Here is a 27,231-nt window from a genome sequence, read left to right as displayed (position 1 = left end):
TTAAATATTGAGCCACAGTTGTGGTTGAGCAGCTGAGTCTTGAGTTTGGCTCAGGTCATGATCTTGAGGACCTGGGATCAGGCCTTGTTTTGGGCTCTCACCCAGTGGGGAGTCTGCTTCAGGATTCTCTTTCCTTCTGCCCCTCCCCCTACTCATTTACTCACTCTCTCTAAAATAAATAAATCTTAAAATAAAAAGATATTGAACCAGTATGTACTATTGGAAAACCACATTTGGTTGTGACACATTATTTTTATATTTGCTGTGTTTCTAACATTTATTTTAAAAATAATAATTGGAATAGATGTTACTATTTATTACAACGTAAGTCTTGGAACACATTTCAAAATCATGACTCGCTTGTTTATTAAGTCAGTCAATGAATATCTGACAATTATTGTGTACTAGGCATTGTTTTAAGTACTGGCAATTAGAACCTTGACCAAAATATAGTTCTACCCTTAAAATAAATTCCTCACTAGAATGTAAAAAATATCAGATGTGTCAGGAACAATAAGCAGTATAAGAAGTGGAGTGTTGATTGGCTGAAGCTATTTTACACATATTAGTCAAGCCAAGACTCTAATGAGGGAATTGAAGAGCAGAAATATGAATGAATTGAAGGAGTCAGCCATCTTATCTGTGGAAAACTGTTCCAGGCTGAGAGAATTGCAAGTACAATATCCCTGAAGCAAAGACTTTCTGTGTATTTCAAGAATAGCACAGAATAGTGTTGGTGGAGTGTAGTAAACCATGAAAAAAGATGTAGAATGTGAAGTAATCAGGGACTTGATAATGTAGAACTTTGTAGGCCATGGAAAGGGCAACTTTGGATTTTATTCTAAATATAATGGTAACCACTTATTTATTTACCAGATATTTACTGACCATCTGCTGTATGTCAGTTACTTTTTCATGTTGATAGGAAACAAACATGCCTTGAAGATAGTGTGTTTTCAGTTCTAGATCACCAAACCAAAGTAAATATTGCAGTAAAGCAAGTCAAGTGAATTTTTTGCTTCCCAGTGCATATAAAAGTTTTGTTTACACTATAATGTGGTCTATTAAGTATGCGATAGCATTATGCCTGAAAAAACAATATATACTTGATTTTTGAACAACATGGGTTTGAATCAGGTGGGTCCACTGAAACAGATTTTTTTTCGGTAAATATAGTGTTGTGAATGTATTTCTTTTAGGACTTCTTAACATTTTCTTTTCTCTAGCTTTATTGTAAATATACACGATAAAATACATATAACACATAAAATATGTTACTTGACTGTTTATATTGTTGATAAGCCTTCTAATAGTTAGTTTTGGAGGAGTCAAAGTTATACATGATTTTCAACTATATTGGTGGTTGACACCCCTAATCCCTGCATTGCTGAAGGGTCAACTGTACATACTTTAATTAAAAACTAGTTTGTTGCTAAAAACTGTCATCTGAGTATTCAGTGAGTCATTATCACTAATCAAGATCACCATTACAAATACAACAATAATGAAGTTTGAAATATTGTGAGAGTTATGAAAATGCGACACAGAGACATGAACTGAGCATATGCTGTTGGAAATATGGCATTGATAGGCTTGCTTGTGTGGGGTTGCCACAAACATTCAGTTGGTAAAAAAAATGCACTATAAGCAAAAAGTGAGAAAGTGAAGTGCAATAAAATGAGGGATGCTACTAGTAGTTAACAAAATAGCAAAATAACAAAATCCAAGCCTTCATAGATCCTTAAAAATGTTAGTGTAAGTCTGGTGTATGTAATATGGAGGAACTCAGAAATAGTAGAGTTTAGAATAATCAGGATACATTATAAGTAAAGATCACATATTTAATTTTAAACATGGGGACAAATGTGTCATGTTTAATGATAAAAGTAAACATTAAGTGGGATTTATTCCAGGGATACAAGGTGGTTCAATATTTGCAAATCAATCAACATGATATATTGCATAAAATAAAGTCTATATGAACATAATTAAATCTCTCAATTATAGGAGACATATATTTTCATGAGTTTCTTTTGGTTGCAATGTAGAAAGACTTTGAGGCTGGGATTTTTATAAGGATACACTAGTGAATATAATATAGGGGAACTTCATGGAAATCCTAGAATTGAAACTATGATAAGGATGGGCTTTCCAGAGGCTAGAACCCAAAAATCTTCATATCCAAGTGTATTAGTTGTCTATTGCTATATAACAAGTTGGACCCCAATTTGATGTCTTTATTTCACAGCTTCTATGGATCAGGAATCTAAGCATGGCTTAGCTGGGTGCTTCTGGCTCAAGATTTCCCATAAGGCTGCAATCAGTGTATTAGCTGGGGCTTCCATCATCTGAAGGCTAGACTGGGGAAGGATCTGCTTCTCGGATTACTCACATAACTTTTGGCAGGCTTTAGGTAGTTGCTGTTTGTTTGTTTTTGTTTGTTTTTTTGGTAGTTGCTGTTTGTTGGTTAGAGACATTATTTCTTTGCCATGTGGGTCTTTCCAGCTCATAGCATGGCAGCTAGCATCCGAGAGAGAGAAGGTGACAAGATGGAAGCCACAGTCTCTTTGTAACCTAATCTTAGAAGAGATACTCCATCACCTCTTCTGTATTCTGTTTGCTAGAAGCAAGGCAGCACATCCAGCCCATCTTCAAGAGGAAAGGATTACATAAAGGCAGGAATACCAGGAGATAGGGATTATTAAGATCATTTTAGAAGCTCCGTATCATGCCAAATAAACTCCAGAGATTGTACCAGGTTTTTTTTTTTTTTAAGATTTTATTTTATTTATTTATACATGAGCAACACAGAGATTGAGGCAGAGACATAGGCCAAGGGAGAAGCAGGCTCACTGCAGGTAGCCTGATGTGGGACTCAATCCCTGGACCCCGGGATCATGTCCTGAGCCAAAGGCAGACACTTAACTGCTGAGCCACTCAGGCGTCCCGCACCAGTTTGTGTGTGTTTTATTCTAGTTATCTACCATAAATGCCCCTAAGCCAGACTAAATCTATATTCTTTTTTCTTTTTAGCAACTGTAGTTCTTAACTATTAATCTTTCTTTATTTTTTTATGTTGGCCTCTTATTTATAGTTTTGCCTTATATTTAGTTTATCCAGGCCTAAGATGAACTCTGCTGCCTCATATTTTACCTTCTGCCCCTGCTGCTAGCCACTTTGAATATGTCCCTAGCACCTTGTTCAAATTTTTGAGAGAGAAGATGAGGAAGGTGGGTGATAGAGTATAGAATTTTCTGAATATGGCTACCTCATCTGTGATTAACACAGTTTTCCTTCGAGAGCAGTGTAGATATCTACATACCACTCTAGGTGTTTGAGTAGGAGATAATAGAATATTTCTCATAAAATTAGAAAACTTTGGGTTTTACAGACTTTGGGGAGAGAATTATATAGAAATCTCTACAATTTTTTTTTTTGAGATACAGTAAAGTATTAAAAAGACAAACTTCTCTCTATATATCAAGTAAGTTCTATGCCCATTGTGGGACTTGAACTCATGACCTTGAGATCAAGGGTTGCATGATTTATTGATTAAGCCAGCCAGGCACCCCCAAACATCTATATTTTTACCACATGGAATTGACAACCACTAACATTTGTTCATTTTGCATTCAAGTCTTTTTCCCCCGGGTAATAAAGTTTGTAGTTGAAACCTAACTCCTGTTAAACCACCACTCTTAGTTCTTTTTCATGGAACTTACCTGATGTGCAACTACTATTACAGATTTGGTGGGTATTTTTCTGGTTCATTTTTTTATTCTTGTAAACACATAAACACAAACACAGGTACATATATGTAGTTCAGTCTTGTGTTTGTATATATTTTTTCCAAATCAATATAGCTTTTACTGTATCTTTAGAATATTACAAATAAGTCTGAAAAATCATCTGGCATCTTGCTGTTTCTGTAGGTGGACGAGTTAGATCTTATTCATCAGCCTTCTGAACTGTTCTTTTTTCAGAAACATAGAAACCATTTAAAAAGTTTCTGATATCTTTGTTTTTAACTGTGTGGCTTGCTGAACCAAAGCAGAGAAGTTTGATACAAGTTCAGTGTCACTTTCTTCAAGAATTAACTCATCTTTCTGGGGTTGAGTTATTGAACAAGCAACACCTGGCCTCATCCAAACCCTGAAGATGTATTTTTCACCCAAGAAATTTTCAGTTTCAACCAGACAACCATTCTGTATAACAACATGGATGGGGAAGTGAGCATACACAGACCTCATCTTGTGATAAAGCCTCAGTGTAATGCCCTTGATCATGTTATGTACATGACTATGGGTAGTGTGAACAGTTGCCAGTTCTTTTCTGTTTCCCCACCATTTGTATCTTAGAACCTCTTCTTTTTCTTTCCAAGGAGACTGAGTTCTACATTGATGCTCTGGAACCCTTCACAATAACAGTGCATCCCTTCAGAGTGATGTTGATGTTTTCTGGAATGTTGACTGACAGTCCGATTGCTGAGAATGATCTTCATTCTCACAGTAGATGGAGCAAAGAGAGCTTGTGTTTGTATTTTATTTATTTGGTAGCATACTGTATGCTGTACCTTTTTCTTTTCTTTTTTTTTTTTTTAAAGAAAACTGTATATTCTTTTTGAGGTTTGTCCATATTTGTATATATAGATTTAGGTCATTCTTTTTAACTGCTCTATAGTATTCCATCACGTTATCCATTCTCTTATTGTTAGATATCTAGGTTGCTTTGAAAGAATATTTTGCTGTTAAGACACTGCTCTGTTATGCACTTATAACAAATACATTTTCTACATTTATTGTCAAATTCCCGAATCAACTTATAGTCCAAATAGATGGGAGAAATCTTATTTTTCTGAATTACGATAAGTGATATTTCAACTTAGAACATTTTTTTCAACTTTTTAATAAAACATTTATTTGAGAGAAAGAGCACGAGTAGGATGGAGGGGCAGAGGGAGAGGGAGAAGCAGATTCCCCACTGAGCAGGGAGCCCAATGTGGGGCTTGATCCCAGGATCCTGAGATCACAACCTGAGCCAAAGGCAGGCAACCAGCTGAGCTACAACGGGGACTTTTAAAACATTATTTTCAATTTAGTGATTGGAAAACTGGTCTCTTGCTTTACTAATCCATAATTCCTTCATTACTAGTGAGATTGAGTATATGTTTAGTGGTCATTTGGATGTCATCTATGATGTGACTCACCAGTTTGCTAATTTGTTCTTTATGTATTCTGGGTACAAATTCTTTCCTATTATATATTGCCAATATCTTCTCCTAGTCTATAACTTGCTTTTACCCTGTGTGTTTTTTTTAACTGCATTGAAACAAACCTTTTTTTTTTTCCTTTGATCATTCTTGCTAGTCTTTGTAAGGAACTCCCTTTTGGTTTTGTGTTTTCACATAGAAATGAACGGTGTAGAGTTACAGTTAGCACCTGGGGATCTACAGTATGGGAGTATGGACATTTAAGTGACTTAACTGACTTGTGTTGAAACAAATCATAGAGTATCATTCCAGAGTATCTTACAAAACTCATAATTTTTAATGGTATAAATTTTTTTGTGTTTTGTCCTCATAATTTTCAGTGGTATAGGATTAACTTTTTCAGTGAATCAGACTGTATGGTTTTACACTTTTTGATAAAATACAGTGAAATTTGTTTAATTGTGGGATTAATCTTTAGCAATCATCTGCTATGGTCCCCACTATTTTCCAGGTGGGGGTAACAGCTTTTATAATGATAATTTAGGATTATCTATTTGTGAAAAGGGAAAAAATTATTGTGCATTGCAGATTAAGCAAGTTTTTGCTATCATTTTTAACAGTTGTGAAATTATACTTTTTTTGCTTGTAGTTCAGTTATTTATGTCTTCTGACATTATTTGGCTTATTTTTATAAGTTAATATTTATACTGTTCTGATTGTGGAATTTAAGTTGAGAAATGGAGGTTTTGAGCAGCTTATATTTTATAAAAATAATTACTTCTTACTTTGGCTGAAAGTACGGGATTGAGTCACATTTTGAAATATAATTCCCAGATTCTAGATTGGAATTTTTTTCTTTTGCTTTTCATAAACATTATCTTAAAAAATTTTTTTTGAGGTACAGTTGAGGTACATCCACAAGCATTTGTCTAACACTTATTGTGCTACCTTAACTGGAGTTTTTGGTATTGGGCCCATAGAACATGAAGAGTAGTTTAGTCTTTGTTGAATTCCTTATAAATTAGGAAAGAACAGAGATATTGTTAAGAGTTGGGAAATAAAGGAATTTAGTTCCATTCACATTTTAATCAGAAGCATTGAAAATGTTGCCCTTGGTAAAAGTGTATGCATAAACCTGTTTTCTAGATATTTGATCATTTATTTTTACATTATTTTAGGTTTCCAGTTATTATCTGCAGGATTCGCCATGACCCCAGCTCTGAGGGAGGCAGCAACAAAGGGTATCTGCTTTTCATCTTTACCAAGTACCATGGAGTCTGACAAGATCCTATGTATGGAAAGTCCAAGAACTGTAGATGAAAAGCTTAAGGGAGACACTTTATCTCAGATGCTGGGATTTCCAACTCCTGAACCTACTCTTAACACTAACTTTGTGAATTTAAAACATTTTGGCTCCTCTCAGTCTTCAAAACATTATCAGACAGTTCTTTTAATGAGTTCTAATTCTACGTTAAATAAATACAATGAGAATTACAAACAAAAGAAATTAGGGGAACCCAACTGCAATAAGCTGAAAAACATACTGTGTAATGGCAGCAACATTCAGCTTAGTAAAATCTGTCATTCTCATTCTGAAGAGTTCATCCAAAAGGAACTTCTGTCAGATACCACAAGCCAGTGCATGACAGATGTACAAATTATTTTGGATTCAAATATAACCAAAGACACTAATGTAGATAAGGTACAACTGCAAAACTGCAAATGGTACCAAAAGAATGCACTTTTGGATAAAGTTACTGATGTTGAAATTAAAAAGGGTTTATTGCACTGTGCTCAAAAGAAAATTGGGCCTGGCCACTCAAATGTGCCTATTAGTTTCTCAGCTGCTGAAAAAGAGGAGGAAGTGAATGCTCGTTTACTTCATTGTGTAAGCAAACAGAAAATTTTACTTAGCCAGGCTAGAAGAACTCAGAAACATTTGCAGATGCTTCTGGCAAAGCATGTCGTTAAGCACTATGGTCAACAAATGAAATTTTCTCTGAAACATCAACTCCCCCAAAAGAAGACCTTTCATGAACCTACCACAGTTTTGGATAGCAGTTTACCTAAATGCACTGAAATTAAGCCAGAAGTCAACATGTTGACTGCAGAGAATAAATTGTGGAGTGATACAAAAAATGGCTTTTCACGGTGTACAGCTGCAGAAATCCAAAGATTTGCACTGTCTGCTACAGGGCTGTTGTCTCATGTTGAAGAAGGTCTGGATTCTGATGCAACTGATAGCAGCTCTGATGACGATTTGGATGAATATGCCATTAGAAAAAATGTGGCAGTGTAAGTGCAAAATTATTATTAGACCTTTTACTGTTCTGTGTATAGCAGCAATTTTGTCTTGATTTCATGATAAATTAAAAGGAAATAGATTTTCTAAAATTTTAATGCCATAATCTTTAAGGTATAAAACTTTGGTGAATTTTTAAAATACTTTGTTAAACTACTGTATGTGAATATATACATACTATTTAAAAATAAGTTATTCAACTGCTCTGTCTAGGAAAAATCCATATAGGGATATTGAAAGTTCTTTAGCCAGAAGTAAGCATTTCTCCCATTCTTGAGTAGAATAGGCTATAGACAAGGCTTAACATTTTGCTTAAGTGTTTTAGCCAATATGTATAGCCAAAATACAAAAAATTTAGTCTTCACATGGAGAGCCCACATTGGCTTTAGGAGTTTATCAGTTGAGAGTATATATAAGTTGATCTCTTTTTTTTTTTTTTTTTTTTTTAACTGTAGTAGTTTTATACTCATTGAGTTCATATCTTTCAGTTCTGGTCTTTACCAACTCAATCAATTTTTGCTGGATTCTTTTAAAGACTTTATGTATTTATATGAGAGAGAGAGAGACCGTGGGAATGAATGAGAGCAGAAGCAGTGGAGGGGGAGAGGTAGAGGGAGAGAAAGGAGAGGGAGAAGCACAGTCCCTGCTGAGCAGGGAGCCTGATGCAGTGCTCCATCCCAGGACCCTGAGATTATGACCTGAGCTGAAGATGCTTAACCCACTGAGCCACTCAGGTGCCCCAATTTTTGCTGGATTATTATAACCAAAACAAAATTATAATGTCAGCTATTAGATAACTATTGAATGCTTATTATGTGCTGGACCTTGGTGATTCAGTTGTGGGCAAAATATTTGCAGTTTCTACTCTCTTTAGAATCTACTTTCAAAAAAACAAAACGAAAAAAAAAAACAACAAAGGTTTTATGTATCACACTGTGTTAATACTCCAGAATAACCCAATCTGGTAGAATTTTTCTGAGATGATAGAAATGTTCTATATCTGTGTCATCAAATAGTCTCCTGTGGCTATTGAGCACTTGAGATGTGGCCAGTGTAACTGAGGAACTGAATTTTTAAATTTTATTTAATTTGAATTGAGTTTCTTTTAAGTAGCCAAATAGAACATAATTCTTAATCTAGCTTTCAGGGAATCTTTTAATGTCCCTAACTTGATGCAAAATACTGTATATTGGGAGGAAGAAATCCATCATTTTTATCAAATTGTCAAAGATGAGTGAGAATTATAGAATTAGAGGCTAAACACATTAAGTTTTACTAATAAATACGAGGTCAGTATATCAATTTCTACGGTAAAGAATAAAATGTAAAACAAAGTGGGTATTCTAGTCTTTGGTGTTCTGTTATTACTATATTTGAAATGTGTTTGAATGTGGGAGCTAGTATTGAGTACATATTTTTTTCTGACTGGCATTGTGATATTTACATATGTTATATTTAATACTTTCAACAACTATGGGAGATGATTGCTGTTATCCTTATTTCATTTAAGAGAAAATAGTCTTAGCATGGTTAAGTAACTTGCCACATGGTCAAAAAACCAAATAATTGATGGATCATGGATTCTTGTCTATGTATAGAAGACTTAAGACCAATATTCTTACTATTGGGCTAGGCAGCTTTATCAGTGTATCATTCTTTGATGCTTATAGCCACAAGAATTATTAAGCATAAAAAAATAATTATTAAGCATATGTGTTCTGAAAGAAGTCCAGAAATTTATCAATTTTCATATTTATAATGTTTTTGAAGAAATTCAATTGAATAAAATTTAGTAGGTAAATTTAGTAAATTATTTACTTTTTGTTGATGTTGAGGATAGCTAATGGGCAGGTTTGTCTCTTTTAAGCTAGAAACAAAAATCAGAAAATCATGTCTTCTAGACTATTGACCTTCATTAGGATTTTCTTTCATTGATTTCCTATAGTACTTAATCTGTGTAATTTATCATTAAATCATATTTTGTCCTATATGATTTGCTAATATCTGTCTTAGTAGCCCAACACCTGGTAAGGGTGGAAACCGCATTTTAAACCTTAAAAAAAAAAACAACTTCCTATATCAAGCATTTAATTATTAATTGGTCAAGACATTTTAAGATTTGCATTTACTCCTTGAATTTAGTCAGAGAACATTAATTTTATATGTAAAACATACACAAATAGGAAGATTCATACTATTAAAAAATTTTTTATACAAAGTGTCAAGCAATATACATCTTATTTCTTGTCAGCTTCACCAGTTTATTGATGAAAATTGCAGAATGTAGTTTGGAAAAAAATTGGATTCAGGCTTAGAAAGTTTATTTCTCATTCTTTCTTTTTCCTGTAATCAGTTGGAAGTCTCAGGACACCAGAAGTGCATTTTTAGGAAAATAATGAATCTAAGAAGTTTAATATGAAGATATAAAATATACTTCTAGCCTGTTGCATTATTGACCATTTAACATTGGGATGCCTTAGTTATTAAAGCTCATATCTATATTTCAGATATGCTTCATTCTCAGGTTACAATCATATGATTGATTCAAATAAGTAAAACAAAATTCATATAGTAGCTCTTTGAATTTTTTAGTTCATTGAATCATTTGATAATTGTTTAGATTTTTGTGTTTGTTTTTGCTATTTGAACTCAATTTGCATTTCTTGATTTTATGTACCTCTTGCAAAATTGGATATTAACTTTGTTTTGAATATTTTTACTAATGCTAATAGATTTCTTGTGGGAAAGATTATTTTTCAACCTTTTATTAATTTTTATACTTCATGAATTTTGAGAATAACACAACTTTTAAGTATTTGTATCTTTTGATACAAGTATAAAAATGGTTTCTGTATTTTTAAACTGGAATTAGTTCTGTTTTAGGTTAAGTTCATACAATAACTTAATACATTTATTCTGGTAATAAGGGTTTTTTTTAGTTTTTAAATATTTTTAGGTTTATTTTTGTTCTTTACATTTCTGGAAATTGATTTTTCAGCTGTAGATGAGTATTTTAAATGAATGAAGTTCAGAAATAAACTTTAAACATTAAATAGGTAAAAATATGCATTTTGTGGACCTAAATTTTTAAGGGAGTGCTAACACAATTTTCATTATCTCTACTGAATATGAATAGACTTCTTAATTATAAGGTCTACAGTGACAAATACCACAGTTGACTTCAATTTAATTTTAAGTAACTTAAGGCAAACACTACTTTTTCTGTCATTGTGTACCTACTGCTTAGCATTGTCTACTATTATTGGTGTGTTTTTTTTTTTATTTGGTGACTAAATGAATTTTTCTGTATTTGAATATGTAGTTTTGAAGATAAACAAATTGGGATTGTCAGTATGAAATTTCTTTCCATAAATGTTTATCTTTTCTTCTTCCATTCTGTAGTTTATTTTTATTTCCCCCACTTTCTTCCTTTTTCTTTAATACGAAACTGGCTACAAGATGTGTCTTACAGTAGAGTCAGCATGAATGAATGAATGAGATACAACATGACAAAATATAGACATTTAAAAGTAACTATTTTATTATAATATTTAACATTTGTAACTTTTAAAAATTGATAAGTAAAATATATTTATCTTAAAAATCTTTGATTATATTATTATAAATGCTTTCAATTGCTTTTATTTTAACCCTGATAAGAAAAACAAATTCCTTCATTCTGGTTAGGAAATTAGCTGTGAAGAAATATAATTGTTTTAGGAAACTGCAAAACACTCACATTAGCCATTACCATTGTTAAATATATATTTGACTTGCCCCTTTTCTTTTCCCTCCAAAAATGTAGACAATAGATTAATTCATAATACCATTACTAATTATCTTAAACTTTTGGCTGAGAAACTAGTGCATTAGAAAAATATTTTTAAAGCCATTTTCCTTTGGAAAGGAAAATAGGATTTTAGGGTTTTGTAGGTTTGAAATGTGATCCTTATACAATAATTAAGGATAGAACCACTCCCAGTGTTCTGTTGCTTTGGTGAAGTAGCACAGGTTTTGGACCTCCTTGTGTTACATTTGATTTGCTCTGTGACTCTGAGCAGAGATTAATGTTATTATTTTTTAAAGATTTTAATTTTTTTAAAAGTAATCTCTGTACCCAATCTGGGGCTTGAACTCACTACTCTGAGATCAGAAGAGTCACATGCTCTTCTGATTGAACAAGCCAAGCAACCTGAGGTTAATGTTATTCTTAACACTTTGGATCAGATTCTTTTTTGATCTTTCTTAAAAGGTTCTGGAGATAATTATATGAAATACTAAATATAGTGTCTATACATAATAAGGCACTGATCTGAAAGCTAATGAAGAGTGTCTTATCAAGTGTCTCACTATTGTGAGAGACTGGAGCTTACTTATTCCATGAGAAACTTGGGGAGCCAGTGTAAAATACATGCTTGAGTTAACCCATTTGAGAGGTGAGGAAACTGGTGTATTTGTACATCAGACCACTAGTTAGTAGGTGAAGGTTGTTCCTGGTTGTGTCAATTCCCTTGCCCTTTTGTTCTGCAACTTGGGTGACAAAGCAGGTTCAGGCAACAACAAAAAAGCCCTAGATGAAGTCAGGTCTTTGTGTGCTGAACTGGTAAGTGTTAGGGGATATGGGTTGGTCACTGACAAAGCCCAGCTACAATTATGTCCCCTCTCATCTGGCGGTAAAACGTTAGAGTGCTAACATTTCTTTTCATCTGGGAAACTATGATCAGTACTTTCATTCAGAATGCATATGGGAAAACTCACAGATTTTGACACAGACATATTCTGATCTTCCAAGGTTGTAAAAAAGAAAGAAACATGGTTAAATCTTAGTTTAGTTCAGGAAACCTTACAATATCTCACCTGATGTGTAGAGAAAGATGTCGTTTCCCCAAATTAGTCCCCATGTATTCAAATTTCTTTGAGTTTTTGGTATTAATTGGCCGTCTTTTTTTTTTTTTTTTTTAAAGATCTTATTTATTTGAGAGAGAGAGCATGAGAGAGCATGGAGAGGCAGAGGTAGACTCAAGCAGACTCCCTGCTGCGTGCTCAATCCCAGGATCCTGGGATCATTACCTGAGCTGAAGGCAGGCACTTAACTGACAGAGCCATCCAGGTGCCCCTAATTGGCAGTCTTGATAAGGAAATTCTTTTAAAGCAAATTTAGACATTCACTAAGAAAGGAGAGAACTGGTGATAATTTAGTTGGAAGGTCTCAGGTAAACCTTTCTAGATTGGAAGAAAATAAGCAATTTCTTGCAGACCTACATAAATGAATACTCATAGTTTTCCTTATGCGTTCCTGTTTTGACAGTGGAAAGGAGAAGAAGTAAAAAAAAAAAAAATCAGGTGATGAATTTCCCTTTGAGGAATTAGATAAATAAGAGTATAATCTCAGTGTGACATTTAGAGAATAAAAAGACTAGTAACATTTCATTTATTGGAAGTAAGAATACCTTTATATTTGTATAATGTGAAGTTGACAAATTATTTTTGTATTTATTACCCTTTAAGTTCTCTACACTTCAGAAGTAGATGAGAAAAGTCTGGTTTTGTTTAATTTTACTTGAATAGGAAACAGAAAAAGTTGAATGAAAAACAGTCCTAGAAAAATTGCAATGACGGTTGAAAGACTGTGACAGAAGAGCAGAAGTTCAAGTGTGCTTGCAAAATGGAGTAATAGCTATAAAATGATAAAGAAATACTTTATATTGTGGTATATAGACATCAGGGAGGAAAGTAGTACTTCAATTAAAATAAGCTCATTATTTTATATATATATATATATATTTTTAATTTTTATTTATTTATGATAGTCACACACAGAGAGATAGAGAGGCAGAGACATAGGCAGAGGGAGAAGCAGGCTCCATGCACCAGGAGCCTGATGTGGGATTCGATCCCGGATCTCCAGGATCACGCCCTGGGCCAAAGGCAAGCGCCAAACCACTGCACCACCCAGGGATCCCTATTTTATATATTTTTTAACTAATTTTATTTTAGAGCAGTTTTAGGTTCACAGCAAAACTGAGTAGAAAGTATAGAGAGTTCTTATATATCCCCTGCCCCCTACATGCATAAACTCCCCCATTTTTGACATCCCCTACCTCTGTAGTACCATGTAGACACATCATTATCACCCAGAGTCCACAGCTTACAGTAGGGTTCACTTTGGGTGTTAGACATTCTTTGGGTTGGACAAATGTATACGACATAACATCTGCTGTTGTATCATACAGAGTAGTTTCACTGCCCCACAGATCCTCTGTGTTCTGCTTATTTAACCTTTTTACTATCTCCATAGTTTGGCCTTTTCTAGAGTCTCATAGTTGGAACCATACAGTGTGTAGCCTTTTCGCATTGCCGCCTTTCACTTAGTAATATGCGTTTAAGTTTCCTTGATTTCTTTTCCTGACTTGAGAGCCTGTTTCTAGCCCTGAGTAATACTGTTGTCTGGATGTACCGCAGTTTAACTTATCTATTCACCTGTTGAAAGATGTCTGGGTTACTTCCAGGTTTTGGAGATTATGAACAAAACTGCTGTATAAATATTATGTGCAAGTTTTTGTGTAGACATAAATCTTCAGTTTATTTGGGTAAATAACACGAATACAGTTGTTGGATTGTGTGGTAAAAGTATGTTTAGTTTTGTAAGAAGTTGCCAAACTTTCTTCCAACGTTGGCTCTGTATTTTGCATTCTGACCGAATAAGATTGCTGTTGCTCCACATCTTTGTCAGCGTTTGATGTTAGTGTTCTGGATTTTGGTTATTCCACTGGACGTGCCGTGGCATCTTACTGATGTTTTAATTTGCAATTCCCTAATGACATACAATGTTGAACATTTTTTTATGTACTTACTTGCCGTATCTGTATGTTCTGTGGTAAGATGTCTGTTCAGGTCTTGCCTATTTTTTAATTGGATTATTTGTTTTATTATTGTTGAGAAATAAAATATAAAAAGAATTGATTGGGATTTCATTGAATCTGTAGATCAAGTTAGAAAAAGCTGACATAAACAATATTGAGTCTTTGGAAATGGAATATTTAGTTCTTTTATATCTTTCATCAGAGTTTTAAAGTTTTTCTCATACAGATCTTGCACATATTTTGTAAGACTTATGCTTAGGTATTTAATTTGCGGGTGTGCTAATGTAAATGATACTATGTTTTTAATTCAAATTCCACTTAACATTGCTGGTATACCGGAAAGTGGTTGACTTTTGTATGTTAACTGCATCCTACAACCTTGCTATAGTCATTTATTAGTTGCAAGGGGTTTTGTGTGTAATTCTTTTGAATTTTTCCTATATATAATCATGTCATCTGTGAACCAAAAGTTTTACTTCTCCCTTTCGCACCTTGTGTATCTTCTATTTCCTTTTCTTATTGCATTAGGTAGGATTTCTACTGTGATGTTGAAAATGAGAAGTGAGGAGATACATTGCCTTGTTCTTGATCTTAGTGGGGAAAATTTCTGGTTTCTCACCACTTAAAGTAAGTTGTAGGTGTAGGTTTTTGGTAGATTATCAGGTTGGGGAAATTCCGTGTAATCCTAGTTAATTGAGAGTTCGTTTTTGTTTTTTTAGTATAACTGAGTGTTTTTGTCCTGAGTAGGGGTTGAATTTTGTGAAATGCTTTTTGTGTATCAGTTGATAAGATGAGATTATATTAATTGATTTTTGAATATTGAGCTAGTCTTGCATACCTGGGATAAATCCCACTTGATCATAGTATATAAGTCTTTTTATACCATTGTTGAAGTTAATTTACTAATGTTTTGTTGAGTTTTTTTGCAGCTATCTCACTGAGAGAGAATGATCTGTAGTTTTCTTGTAATGTTTTCGGTTTTGGTATTAGAGTAATGATGGCCTACAAAAGAATGAGTTAGGAAGTAGTCCCTTTGCTTCTGTATTCTGTAAGACATTCTAGAAGATTGGTAAAATTTCTAACTAAAATTTTTGGTAGAATTTTCCAGTGAACCCATTTAGGCCTGGTGCTTTCTCTTTTGGAAGGTTATTATCCAGTTTCCTTAATAGATATATGACTATTCAGATTGTCTATTTCTTGTTTTTAAAAATTTACATATTCTACTTATATCAAACCCAAGAGTATTTTTTAAGTCTTTTTAATTCCAGTTAACATAGAGTGTGTATTAGTTTTAGGTTTACAATATGTGATCCAGCACTTCCATACAATATCCAATACTCACTACAAGTGCAATTCTTAATCCTCATCTCTTATTTAATTCATCCCGCCACCCACTTCCCTATCTATTTCTTCTTGTATGAGTTTTGGCAGGCTGTGCATCTCAAGGAATTGGCCCATTTCACCTAAGTTATCAAATTGTTCATAACATTCCTTTATGTTCCTTTACTGTCCATAGGATCTGTGGTGATCTCCTCTTTCTAATGTTAGTAATTTGTGTCATAGTTAGTCTGACTACAGGCTTATTGTTTTTATTGATCTTTTCTAAGAACCATTTTTTGGTTTTGTTGATTTTCTTGATATTCTTTTTTCAGTTTTATTGATTTCTCTAGTTTTTATTATTTCCTTTTAGTTACTTTGGCTTAGTATACTCTTCTTTTTCTAGTTTTCTGAAGTAGAAGCTTGGGTGATTGGCTTTAAATTTTTTAAAAAAATATTTATTTATTCATGAGAGACCGAGAAACAGAGACATAGGCGGAGGGAGAAGCAGGCTTGTTGCAGAAGCCTGGATGTGGGACTTGATCCTGGATCCCGGGATCACGACCTGAGCCAAAGGCAGCCACCCAACTGCCGAGCCACCCAGGCATCCCATTGGTTTTAGATTAAAAAAAATTTTTTTAAAAATTTTTAATAATGTATTTAATGCTATAAATTGTGTAACTTTCTCTTACTGCTCCCCATAAGGACTGTTTTCACTGCATCCTACAAGTTTTGGTGGCTTACATTTGCATTTTCATTTTGTTCATAGTATTTTAAAATTTGTCTTCAGATTTCTTCCTTGTTCCATACATGCCTTGAAAGTGTGTAGTTTAATCTCCAAGTATTTGGGGATTTTTCAATTAGTGCTTTTTTTCTTAAGTTTATTTTTTTAGTTATCTCTTTACCCAATATAGGGTTCGAACTCATGACCTGAAGATCAAAAGTTGCATGTTTTTCCAACTGAGCCAGCCAGGCATGCCTGTTTGGTTTTGATTTCTAACTTAATTCCACTGTGGCCCAAGAGCAGACATTATATGATTTTTTTTTTTTTTTTAATTAAAGTTTGTTTCATGGCCCAGAATGTAGTCTCTTCTTTGTTCCTTGTTAACTTGAGAAGAATGTGTAATCTGTTCTTGGGTGAACTGTTGATGTCAGTTATATCTACTTGAAGAATGGTTCACCTATATATCCTTACTGGTTTTCTGCTTGTTGGATCTGTGCATTTCTGATGGAGTGTTACAATCTTCAGCTAAAATAGTGGATTCATTTGTTTCTCATTGCAGTTCTGTCAGTTTTTGCCTTACATAATTTGATGCTTTTTTGGTAGGAACATGTGCATTAAAGATTATCTTCTTGAAGGTAGACCTTTTTTTATACTGTAATCCCCCTCTTTATTCATGATAACTTTCCTTGCTCTGAAGTCTGCTCTGTCTGAAATTAGTATAGCTACTCTGGGTTTTTTCTGATTAGCATGTGTTAATGTTAGCATACCATAAGTTTCTCCATCTCTTTACTTTTAATCTGTATGTGTTTTTATATTTAAAGTTGGTTTCTTACGCATAACATATAGTTAAGTCTTGTTTTTTGATCCATCTGGCAATCACTGTCTTTTAATTAGTATAGTACCATTGATGTTTAAAGTGATTACTGATGTATGATTAACATCTACTGTATTTGTCACAGTTTTCTATTTGCTGCCCTTATTCTTTGCTCTTGTTTTTTGTCTTCCACACTTTTTCTGCCTTTCATGGTTTTAACTGAACATTTTATATGATTCCACTTTTTTTCCTTTTTCAGAATATCACTTTAAAAAAATAACAAAACTGTTTTTAGTGGTAAGGCACCTGAGTGGCCCAGTTGGTTAAGCTCCAACTCTTGATTTCTCCCAGAAGCCCTGCGTTACCCTCAGTGGGGAGTCTGCATAAGGTTTTCCCCATCTCTCTCTGCCCCTCTGCATGCTTACATGCACGTGTGTACTCACTCTCTGTCAAATAAATAATTTTTTTTAAAACCCCCTCTTTTTAGTGGTTACCTTTACAGTTAACCCAAACTGGCTTTCAAACCACCCTGTAGATACCTTATAATGATAAATAATCCTAATTCTTTCCTCTCATTTTTTGTATCACTTCTGTCACTTGTTTCCCTTATGCATAGCATATATAGGCATATATAAAAATACGCACATGCTTGAGCACATTCATAATCAATTAAAATTATTATTCTATTTTGAACAGATTTGTTACCTGTTAAATCTATTAAGAAAAATAAAGTTACTATTTTAACTTCACTTATTCTCCAGTGTTTTTTCTCTCTTTATGTAGATCTGTTTCTGACTTATGTAATTTTCTTTCTCTCTGAAAAACTTCTTTTAACATTTGGCATGTTAGGCAAATGATGTCAACATAATGACGAATATGGTGTGGGTTCTCTTCAAACCACTTCAAACACAATGTTTTGGAATGATCGGGGCAAGCCTCTTCACAATTAAAGAGAAATCCTTAGGGGTGTAAGAAAAATGCTGAAAATTCTGTAAAAGTACCTTCCTATGTAATGCAGTAAGTTGCTAGTTTATTGGCTTAAAAATGCTACATCTCCCACTATGTTAAAAGATCTGAGGAAGTTGCAAATTGCTTTGTAGTAGTTGTGAAGATAGTTTCCTTGTGGTAAAAAGAAATTATTGATGAAAAAGGCTATCTCTAGATGATATTTTTAATTTTTATTAAACTAGTTTCTATTAGAAGTGAATGTCTTCAAGGACCCACATCAAAAGAAGTATGAGCTCCAGGATATGAAGCTTTAAAGGGTGGACTGGCTTATTCTTGACACAAATGCCAGTGGAAACAACTGCACTAATATTTTTATAACGATTGTTATTGTTTTATTATAACTCAGATTTTGAAATTCCGTTGATTTTGAGTTGTCTGGCTCTAATTCTGTTTTCTCCTTAAGTTCAGCTGTTTTTATTTTAAAGAACATGGAGTTATTCAGCAATAGCAGAAATGCCTGTACTCAATTACAGATTTGTTGTAGTCACCTTTTTGAGTAACAAGGGTAGTCTGATTATTTTTTATCTCATTTCTTTTCTGCCTATCATAGTGTCTTGCAGGGCCATCGCTAGCTTATTTTTGTACAAAAGAAAAAGGTGCGTCTTCCTCTGAGCAGATTTAGATTTGTAGTTGCAGGCTTAAAATGTAGAATTCTTGCTGGATTTTAGCACTGCTGTACTTTCAGCTGGGCCTTTGTGTACTGTATAGTTTGGAAACACTGCATGGAGGCTTGACTTCCTGAATGAAAGAGACATACACATTTACATACACACACAGTGCTTATTGAACTGCTAACGTGTGACTTCGGATTATTCCTTTAGCATATATGTTTTGATTAGTTAAAAAATTCGCTAATTTTCTTCATGTTCCTAGTTGTCAATGTTTGATGTTATGCAAGGATTTTAAAAAGACAGTTAAGACTATTTAGCAGACCATTAACTTTCAAAATTCTTTCCATATAAGAAAAAGGATATTGTTTTGATAGTGTGCATAAATATTCCCTAAACTCTTTCTTTCTCTCTTCAGTTGGAGAGAGGGATGTAGGTGGGTAGACAAGCCTAAATTTGCCAATTTGACGTGTGAATTCTTTTAAACTAATACTGAAATTTTCAGTTTAGGCGATTAATTCACAGGATACTGCCAGAGTTTTAGGCAAAATTGCACAAAATATTATAATTATTCTTGTTCCCTTTCATTTGTAATGTCTTTTTAAGTTCCAGTCTCAGATTGTCCTTGGATATTCTAAGCCCCACCCCTTAACTTAGTTTATCACCATACCAAAATTTATGAAGTTCACGACTGTTTTTTCTCTTTATATTTTGTTTGCTTGTTTATTTTCTCCATATATGTATACAACTAGGTGGTAGAATGTTAATGTTGTTTACTTGTAGGTCAATGAGGCATAATCTTCCTAAAGACAATGAACATTTTATTTTTTTATTTTTTATTTTTTTTGACAATGAACATTTTAAATGAGGATTTGTTTACCTAAATGAATCTTATAGCATAAAATAGTTTTGAGGGAGGGGTGCGTTCATTATATGCTGACATGTCAGAGTGAGAAGACCTCAACATGATAGGATAGATTTCATTTTTCTTTCATTTCATAGTCAAGAATTAGGTATATTTCACAGGGTTTTTTAGGGGCCTGTTGGTTTTGCTATACCCTATGATGCTGCCCTTGTCTGTACTGGTTGTTCACCAGTTGTTCTTCTGATTTTAACACACAAACATTTTTTAATACTAAGACCAGAGGTTGCATGCATTAATTTGGTTCACATCTGATTGTTAAGGTCCTAGTGACATACTCATACCTAGCTGCTGGTAAGACTAGGAAATATGAGCTACCATGAGCTCAGCTAAAACTGAAAGAGTTCTATTATCAAAAAAGAGGAGAATAGATAATGAGGGAAAATAAATGGTCTGTTCAGTTTGCCGTTGGCCATTCAAATATCCATATACTCTCTTCTCATATAGAAAACACATCCACTCCTCAAGGATGGCAATTCAAAGTCAGTTGCAATAGGCAGAGTAATGTACTCTCAGTCAGGTCCAGATTTGTTTTTTTATGATGTAATGCCCTATAAATGAATAGACAAGTTTTCCAACCATCTTATCCTTTGTTTCTTGATGAATGTAGGAGTAGAGATAGGAAAGTTACAGTAAAAACTCCCACTGGGAAAAGAAAATGAGATACATATGATAGGTCCTTACAATAATTGATAAATCTTGCTCTGGAAGTGCAAAAAGGTCTTGGGAGAATCCTAATTCAACTTTTTTTTTGTCCTTTGCCGTCCATACTCTTTTGACTTTGCTCTTTGGGAATCATTCCCTTAGCTCTTATCCTTTGTGTCTATATCTGTAATGAATGTTGGAGAGAGTAGCCTTAAGTGGAGGTTGTACTACATTCTCCCCTTGCTTCCTGTTGGTGCAGAGTGGGCTTCCCAGGTAGAGGATGCTAGGTTTGTGGTGTTTTTTGCTACTAGATTTTCCTCAAAAATGTGGGTTTTCATTCTGTTTGGCTCTAGTCAGTTACCTGTGAGTGTATCATGGCCAAAGATCTTACTTGTTCATAGTTGTTGAGTCTACAGACTAGTTGATATACTATTTTCCTCAGACCATCCAACTCTCCCACAATTCAATAACAACTACCATCTGAAACAGTACATTTGGGTAAGAATTAGTCTAATTTTTGCTCCTAGGTTCATTCGCAGTTGTGTGACTTAGAACTCTAAAGAAAGGTTCTTGGAATACTTTTTTTTTTTTTTTTTTGTATTAGTGGAGAAGTAGTTAGTTGGCTTTTGCATTCCTTTAAGGCCCTATATTATAGATTAATTAAAATGTCATTTATTTCCTTTACTGTATGTCCCTAGTTGTCAATGTTTGATATTATGCAAGGGTTTTTAATTTATTTTTTTAAATATTTATTTATTTATTTTAAATAAAAAAAGGGTGTAAGTGGGGAGGGGGCAGAGGAAGAGAAGCAGACTCTGCACTAAGTGCAGAGCCTGTCATGGGGCTCAGTCCCACAATCCTGAGATCATGACCTGAGCCATTGTCAAGAGTCCCACACTTAACCAACTGAGCCACCCAGGCACCCCTGTTATGCAAGGGTTTTAAAAACATAGTTAAATGTAGTATTTGTATAGTCTTTTACCTCTTCAAGGATAAGATTTTGTGTTTGTTTTTGTTTTTGTTTTTCTACTGAAGTATAATAGAATCTTTCAACAAATGGTTCAGGAACTAAGTACCATCCCCTCCCTCTCCCCTGCCCGCAAGAATCTAGATTCTTATCTCACATATACATAGAAATTAACTTGAATTGAGTTATGGATCTGAAAGCCAAAACTCCTTGAACTTTTAGAAGCATGAATAAACCTATAACTTTGTGTTAGACAAAGATCTCTTAGGACATAAAATTCTCCATAAACGGAAAGTTTGATAAATTGAGCTTCATTGGGATTAAAATCTTTTTTGCTCAAAAGATACCATTAGGAAAATGAAAGGCAAACTATAGACTGGGAACTATAAGTATTTCAAATATACATAGTCTGACACAGGTCTTATATCAATAAAAAGATGACCCAATTAAATATGAGCCAGAGTGTGACGCCTGGGTGGCTCAGCGGTTGAGCGCCTGCCTTTGGCTCAGGACGTGATCCCCAGGTCCCAGGATCGAGTCCTGCATCGGGCTTCCTGCATGGAGCCTGCTTTTCCTTTCCCTCTGCCTATGTCTCTGCCTCTCTCTCTCTCTGTGTCTCTCATGAATAAATAAATAAATAAAATATTTAAAAAAAATATGAGCCAGAGATTTGAACAGATACTTAAAGGAAGTTGTAATCCCTTGGGAAGCATAGGAAGCATGTAAAAATACCCTCTACGTCAGTAATTGGAAAACTGAGGTCCATGTACCAAGGCTGGTCCATTGTCTGTTACTTTCTTTTTTAAAAATTATTTTTATGTGTTTTTTTTAATTGCAGTATAGTTGACATACAATGTTATATTAGTTTTGGGTGTACAGCATAGTGGTTCCACAATTTTATGCATTATGCAATACTCACCATTGGTAAGTATAGTTACCATCTGTTACCATACAAACTTACTAATACTACAGTATTATTGACTATATATAGTTATATATAACTAAGCTATACCCATACTCATATATATTAGAACTGGAAATTTGTCCTTTTAATCCCCTTCACCTATTCTCCCCATCCCCCCAACCTCCTCCCCTCTGGCAACCACCAGTTTGTTCTTAATATTTATTAAATATCTGTTTCTGTTTTTTGTTAATTCATTTTTAGATTTCACATATAGGTGATATGTGTGATGACAGATACCATATCTGTCTTCTTCTATCTGACTTATTTCACTTAGTATAATACCCTCTAGGTCTATCTGTGTTTTCACATAATATGGTAATATTTTGTTCTTTTTTTGGCTGAGTGATATTCTAATTTGTGTGTGTGACATATTTATCCATTTACCTATCAATGGACACTTAGGTTGCTTATATATCTTGGCTATTGTAAGTAATGCCACAGTTAATATAAGGGTGCATATATCTTCTTGAATTAGTGTTTTTATTTTCTTTGGTAAATACATGGCAGTGGAATTACTGGATCTTTCTATTTTTAATTTTTTGAAGAACTTCCATACTATTTTCCATTGTGGCCACACCAATTTACATTCCTACCAGCAGTGCATGAGAGTTTCCTTTTCTCCATATTCTCACCAACACTTATTCTTGTTTTGTTTTGTTTTGTTTTGTTTTTTGATACTAGCCATTCTGACTGGTGTGAGATGATACCTCATTGTGGTTTTGATTTGCATTTCCTTTATAATTAGTGATGTTGAACATCTTTTCATAGATATGCTAGCTATTTGTGTGGCTTCTTTGAAAAAATGTCTATTCAGGTCCTTTGCCCATTTTTAAATCTGATTATTAGTTTCTTTGGTGTTGAGTTGTATGGGTTCTTTATATATTTTGAACATTAACCCCTTTTTAGATATATCATTTGCAAATATTGTCTCCCATTTGGTAGGTTGCCTTTTTTTTTTGTTTTGTTGATGTTTCCTTTGTTATGCAAAAGTTTATAGTTTGATGTAGTCCCAATACTTTGTATTTGCTTTTGTCACCCTTGCCTGAGGAGGCCTATCCAGAAAAATGTTAAGTGCAATGACCAGGAGATTACAGCCTGTGTTTTCTTTTAGGAGTTTTATGGATTAAGTTTTTAATCCATTTTGAGTTTATTTTTGTGTATGGTGTAAGAAAATGGTCTGCTTTCATTATATTGCCTGTAGCGGTATAGTTTCCCAATACCATTTATTGGAGACTATCTTTTCCCCATTGTATATTCTTGCTTCTGTTGTTCATACATTAATTGATCATATAAGCATGGGTTTATTTCTGGACTCTGTTCTATTGATCTATGTGTCCATTTTTGTGCCAGAAACATTCTTTTTTGATTTCTTTACCTTTATAGCTTGAAATCTGGGATATGATCCTCCAGCTTTGTTCTTTGTTCTCAAGGTTACCCATTGCATGGTTTTTGTAAACAAAGTTGTATTGGAACACCACCACACTCATTCATGTATGGCTGCTTTCATACTATAATGGCAGAGTAGTTATTAAAGAGATCAGGTGGCCCAGAAAGCCTAAAATAGTTACTATCTGCCTCTTTACCTAAAATATTTGCTAAGCCCTGATCCAAAGGAATAAAATTCCAGGGAAAGATAAACTCTTTCTAGGTGAGCAATCAACAGTAGAGAAGTTTGGCTTAATTCAGCATATTTTTCCCAGGACAAACCTTATTTTTCTTGGGATTGTTATTTTTCACAATTGGATCTTCTTTTTTGATTTTTCTATAGTAGTTAACTCATTATTACTAGTAAGCTAATTTTTATGTTAAAGGCAAAATTAATATGTTTCTCTTTAATCTTGGTATTTTAGGATGTAATATTAGGAAGCTCTATCTTGGGGATCCCTGGGTGGCTCAGTGGTTTAGCGCCTGCCTTTGGCTCAGGGCGTGATCCTGGAGTCCTGGAATCAAGTCCCACATCGGGCTCCCTGCATGGAGCCTGCTTCTCCCTCTGCCTGTGTCTCTGCCTCTCTCTCTCTCTCTGTATCTCATGAATAAATAAATAAAATCTTAAAAAAAAAAAAAAAAAAGCAAGCAAGCTCTATCTTATTCTGGGAACTACACTTCAGGATCAAAGCAGGGATGTAGGTTTATGGTGTCGACCAGAGGTTAATATCAAGAGAAGTTGTACCTAAAACTACTTGGTCTAAATAGCTTGTACTTATTTTATTCAACAAGTTAGGTGATGACTGCAAATGGGCAAGGATGGGTACTGATGGAATCTGCTGCCTTTGTGAGGACTGACTAGTCTCACTGGTTAGGTGGTCTCCACTCACAGAATCCTTATTTTCACTGAAATCAGAAGCCCCACCTTATGATCAGCTTGTGGTGGTCTGTGATTTGTTCAGCACAATCCAGGGAGATGCAGGAAGTCAATATTCTCAGTGGTCTGGCAGGCCAGGCTTACATGCTAATTGGAAGACTAGACACGCTCAGTACGCATTAGCTATGTTCTCACCAGTTACCTTCTAAGTTTTATAAGCCATTAAATCATTGGTTATATAAGTTGTTTATGTGAGACATGTTTTGATTTTGAGATACAAGTGTTAATCTCCTTTGAGTGATATAGCCATCTGCGTATCTGTAACATGTTTAAAACCGTAATTATTTTTTAGAAAAACGTTTTCAAACAAGAGAGCATTTTTGGTGGTAAAGCTTGTTTGCCTTTTTTAAGCATAGCAAACAGATTTTATTCAATCTGTTAAAATACAGGATAAGGTACAGAGAATTCATTTCACATATTACAAAGCCCTAGAATTGTTTACTTTAAATTTAATCTGATGTTACTATTTTTTCCTGTGGTAGTATAATTAAATGTACTGTATGGACATGAAAATAATTTTTTTTAAAGATTTTATTTATTTATTCATGAGAAACACACAGAGAGGGAGAAGCAGAGACACAGGCAGAGGGAGAAGTAGGCTCCACGCAGGGAGCCCGACATGGGACTCGATCCCCGGTCCCCAGAATCGCACCCTGGGCTGAAGGTGGTGCCAAACCGCTGAGCCACCAGGGCTGCCTGAAAATAATTTTTATAACTAGTTTCACTATCAGAATGTTTTTACCAGAAGTACAATAAGATGAACTCCGTAATTTTTTTCTTCTTTAGCTAGTCATGAGTTTGGCAATCAAGCAAAATTGCATGTTATAGGGAAATTTTTCAACTGGAATAAAATTTAATGGAAGAATGTTTAGGATCATCTTTGATTTCCCCATGCGTATTCCCATACCATACTTCTACAAGAGATCACTTTCAGCCTTAAAGTGATTTGAATCCACCCTCTTATCTTCACATCTCTTCTTTTTTTATTTTTATTTTTATTTTCTTCATCTCTTCTTTATCTTACACTCCCTTCTTAGTTCATGCCATTTTCATTTTTTATTCAGTGTTTTAGTCACATTAGACTCTAGAGTAAAAAATTAACCTTCTAATCTCAGTGGTTTAACACAGCAAAGGTTTACTGTGGCTTACATAAAAACCAGTGTGGTTTTTGATCCTAGGACCCCAAGATCATGACCTGAGCAGAAGGCTGACTTAACCAACAGAATCACCCAGGTGCCCCTTAACAGTTTTGATTTAAAGTTATCTATAAGATTACTTTATTCTTGCATCTTTTTGATGGTTCTTTGATTTGCCCTTTTCCTTTCCCACTTCATGAAATTTGGCTTTACGTTCAAGGATCTTTTTGCAGTCTTTGTCTGGTTTTAGCCTAGTGATAACCACCTTGCTAGGGTGAATGCCTACATGGACAGTTGTGCTGTTTGCCTTTTCTTGCTGTACTCATTCAGTGTAAATGATATATTTCTTCCTGTAAACCTGGACTACTTTGCCAATATGCTGACCTTTGTAGTGTCCTTATACAACCTGTACTTCATCCCTTCGGATGGGCCTGGATCAAATATTGTACTTCTGTCTCAGCTGTTTGGAAAGAGGGAAAGAGGTATTTTTCCTGCAAATGTGGGAGGGTGCATTGAAACACTTTTTATAGTTCTTGTTCTGGTCAGAGGTCACAAAGGAATTGAATTTCATTTTGACTACTGGCTCTTCAACAATGGCCACAAAAAGGAAGAACTAATTTTTTTTTAAGTTTATTTATTTATTTAAGTAATCCTCAACATGTAACATGGAGCTTGAACTCATAGCCCGAGATCAAGAGTTGCATGCTTTTCTGACTGAGCCAGCCAGGTGCTCCTCCATTTTAATATGATTTTGAATAGGCATTCTCTTTTACTATTTTCATAATTATGTGTGTCAAAAAAGTGTGTCAGATTTACAGAAGCACGGTAATGACTACAAACTGAATAAATAATAACAAGAGAATTCCTAACTTATATGAAGGTCTCCTCAATCATATTATGTACAATTAAAATCTTAACAAAAGTAGCCCTGAGGGATATTGATTTAATGTAAAATCCTGTTAAATGAATAGTCTATACAGTAAAGTTATAATTGTATTCTGTTTCTCTGACAACAACTGATCTTTCATTTTTGTAAGGTTTTATTTAAATTCCAGTTAGTTAACATACAGTGTATTATTCGTTTCAGGTGTGTAGTTTAGTGATTCAACACAATACCCAGTGCTCATCACAACAAATGATCTTTTATTTATTTTATTTTATTTTATTTTTATTTATTTATTTAATATTTTTAAAGATTTTATTTTTAAGTAATCTCCATACCCATCATGTGGGGCTCAAACTCACAACCCCAAGATCAAGAGTCACATGCTTTACCAACCAAACAAGCCAGGCAACCCAGCAAATGATCTTTTAGAATAAATGTATTCTCTGGCTAAAGTTTGTATAGGAGACTTTCAATTATGCTTAAATATGTAAAATTAATAAACTT

The 27,231-nt window shown here is 34.1% G+C and overlaps 1 protein-coding gene and 1 pseudogene across 1 annotated transcript in view; one reads left to right on the top strand and one right to left on the bottom strand.

The window, feature by feature from the left end:
* Positions 1-4,413: 4,413 nt before the first annotated feature.
* Positions 4,414-27,231, top strand: part of KANSL1L (KAT8 regulatory NSL complex subunit 1 like) — a 112,931-nt gene continuing 90,113 nt past the window's right edge. Inside the window, exons 1-2 of the mRNA XM_041737292.1 lie at positions 4,414-4,532; positions 6,388-7,504. Of these exons, the coding sequence (XP_041593226.1) occupies positions 4,445-4,532; positions 6,388-7,504 (1,205 nt within the window). The 5' untranslated portion in view covers positions 4,414-4,444. The remainder of the gene's footprint in view (positions 4,533-6,387; positions 7,505-27,231) is intronic.
* Positions 25,308-26,971, bottom strand: LOC121480608 (annotated as a pseudogene).

This window comes from Vulpes lagopus, chromosome 22, assembly GCF_018345385.1.
Source record: "Vulpes lagopus strain Blue_001 chromosome 22, ASM1834538v1, whole genome shotgun sequence".
NCBI classification, from domain to species: Eukaryota; Metazoa; Chordata; class Mammalia; order Carnivora; family Canidae; genus Vulpes; species Vulpes lagopus.
The sequence above is the reverse complement of the archived record's forward strand: the minus strand, read 5'-3'. Positions and strand labels throughout refer to the sequence as shown.